This window comes from Trachypithecus francoisi, unplaced genomic scaffold (assembly GCF_009764315.1).
Source record: "Trachypithecus francoisi isolate TF-2019V2 unplaced genomic scaffold, Tfra_2.0 Lachesis_group4, whole genome shotgun sequence".
Lineage (NCBI taxonomy): Eukaryota > Metazoa > Chordata > Mammalia > Primates > Cercopithecidae > Trachypithecus > Trachypithecus francoisi.
Window position 1 is genome coordinate 65,825,273 of NW_022681469.1, and position 1,747 is coordinate 65,827,019.

General features: G+C 45.3%; 1 protein-coding gene across 1 annotated transcript; it reads right to left on the reverse strand.

Annotated features, from left to right (window-relative positions):
- Positions 1-429: 429 nt before the first annotated feature.
- On the reverse strand, positions 430-1,173 carry LOC117072707 (peptidyl-prolyl cis-trans isomerase A-like). The gene has a single exon (XM_033193079.1). It carries the CDS (start codon positions 1,131-1,133, stop codon positions 639-641), a length of 495 nt encoding a protein of 164 aa, XP_033048970.1. The 5' UTR covers positions 1,134-1,173; the 3' UTR covers positions 430-638.
- Positions 1,174-1,747: the final 574 nt, after the last annotated feature.

Consider the following 1,747-nt stretch of genomic DNA (forward strand, 5'->3'; position numbering starts at 1 on the left):
AGACCCCCCACACAGTTGGAGCCCCTCGTAAGGCAAGCTGCAAAGGAAGTGTGAGGAGAGCTGCAAAGTGAGGAAAGATGTGAAGAAGCATGAGAAACATGACTGACCCCCTGAAAACAAAGGTGAAGAAAGGAACCATGAAGTCAAGTCAATGAGTAATCAGTAAGTCATTGGTGCCCATTCAAGGTTACCAAGTTCTAGGGAAAATTGGGTCAAGCTGAGGTTTCATCACGGGACAACAGTTATCAGCTCAACAGAAACAGTATGTAAAAGTGTTAAGACACTTGCTTTAGGCTAGCAGAGTATCAGTTTCACAGGCTCAATTAAGGGAACTAAGGCAAAATATGGTCTTTTATGATTTGTGGCTCCCAGAAGAAGGAACGCTAGAGGTAGAACTCTGGAAACAAGTAGGGAGAAATCTTTTTTTTGTTGTTATTTAGTTTTTATTTCATAATCATAAACTTAACTCTGCAATCCAGCTAGGCATGGGAGAGAACAAGGAAAACATGGAACCCAAAGGGAACTGCAGCGAGAGCACAAAGATTCTAGGATACTGCGAGCAAATGGGGTGGAGGGGTGCTCTCCTGAGCTACAGAAGGAATGGTCTGGTGGTTAAGATAAAACACAAGTCAAACTTATTAGAGTTGTCCACAGTCAGCAATGGTGATCTTCTTGCTGGTCTTGCCATTCCTGGACCCAAAGCGCTCCATGGCCTCCACAATATTCATGCCTTCTTTCACTTTGCCAAAGACCACATGCTTGCCATCCAACCACTCAGTCTTGGCAGTGCAGATGAAAAACTGGGAACCATTTGTGTTGGGTCCAGCATTTGCCATGGACAAGATGCCAGGACCTGTATGCTTTAGGATGAAGTTCTCATCTTCAAATTTCTCCCCATAGATGGACTTGCCACCAGTGCCATTATGGTGTGTGAAGTCACCACCCTGACACATAAACCCTGGAATAATTCTGTGAAAGCAGGAACCCTTATAACCAAATCCTTTCTCTCCAGTGCTCAGAGCACGAAAATTTTCTGCTGTCTTTGGAACCTTGTCTGCAAACAGCTCGAAGGAGACGCGGCCCAAGGGCTCGCCGTCGACGGCAATGTCGAAGAACACAGTAGGGTTGACCATGGCTAGTAGTACAAGAATTTCCTCGGCAGCAGCGTCTGCAAAGCCGTAGGGAGAAATCTTAAACAATATTACGTACAAAGGCAATGGGTCTCAGCCTCAGCTTTAACACTATGGGCTTCAGGAAGGATGGCTTTTGTCCCAGTATACACAGAGGAGCCTAAAAGGGGGAAGGAGGAGGAAATGTCACCTGCCTTATCACCTCCTCTTCCCTCAGTCCGACTATCACCGGGCCAAGATAACAAAGAGGGAATGGAGGGTTTGCCTAAACCCCCTCCTACAATAAGTAGGAAAAAAGACAAGAAACATACTTCAGCTATGGGACCTTGGCTTTAGCAAGCAGCATTAGAAAGGGAGCTCTTAGCCTGCCTGGTAATGCAAGACTGACATGGTAATCAAATACATGAACCTGCTTCATTTGGTACTTTTAAAGGACTAAGAAAAAGCATTAAAGAAAATGGAGCTGCTAGCCTATTTACAAAAGAAATAATTGAGGCCTTAGCAGACCACTTCTGTATGACTCCATGGGACCGGTCAATGCTGGCTAAAACAACTCTGGAGCCTAGCCAACACCTCCTCTGGAAGGCAGAATATGATGAATTGTGTGAACCACAAGC

What these genes read in the sequence shown, in the direction of transcription:
- LOC117072707 (XM_033193079.1), bottom strand. Translation starts at nt 1,133, where the DNA reads ATGGTCAACCCTACTGTGTTCTTCGACATTGCCGTCGACGGCGAGCCC.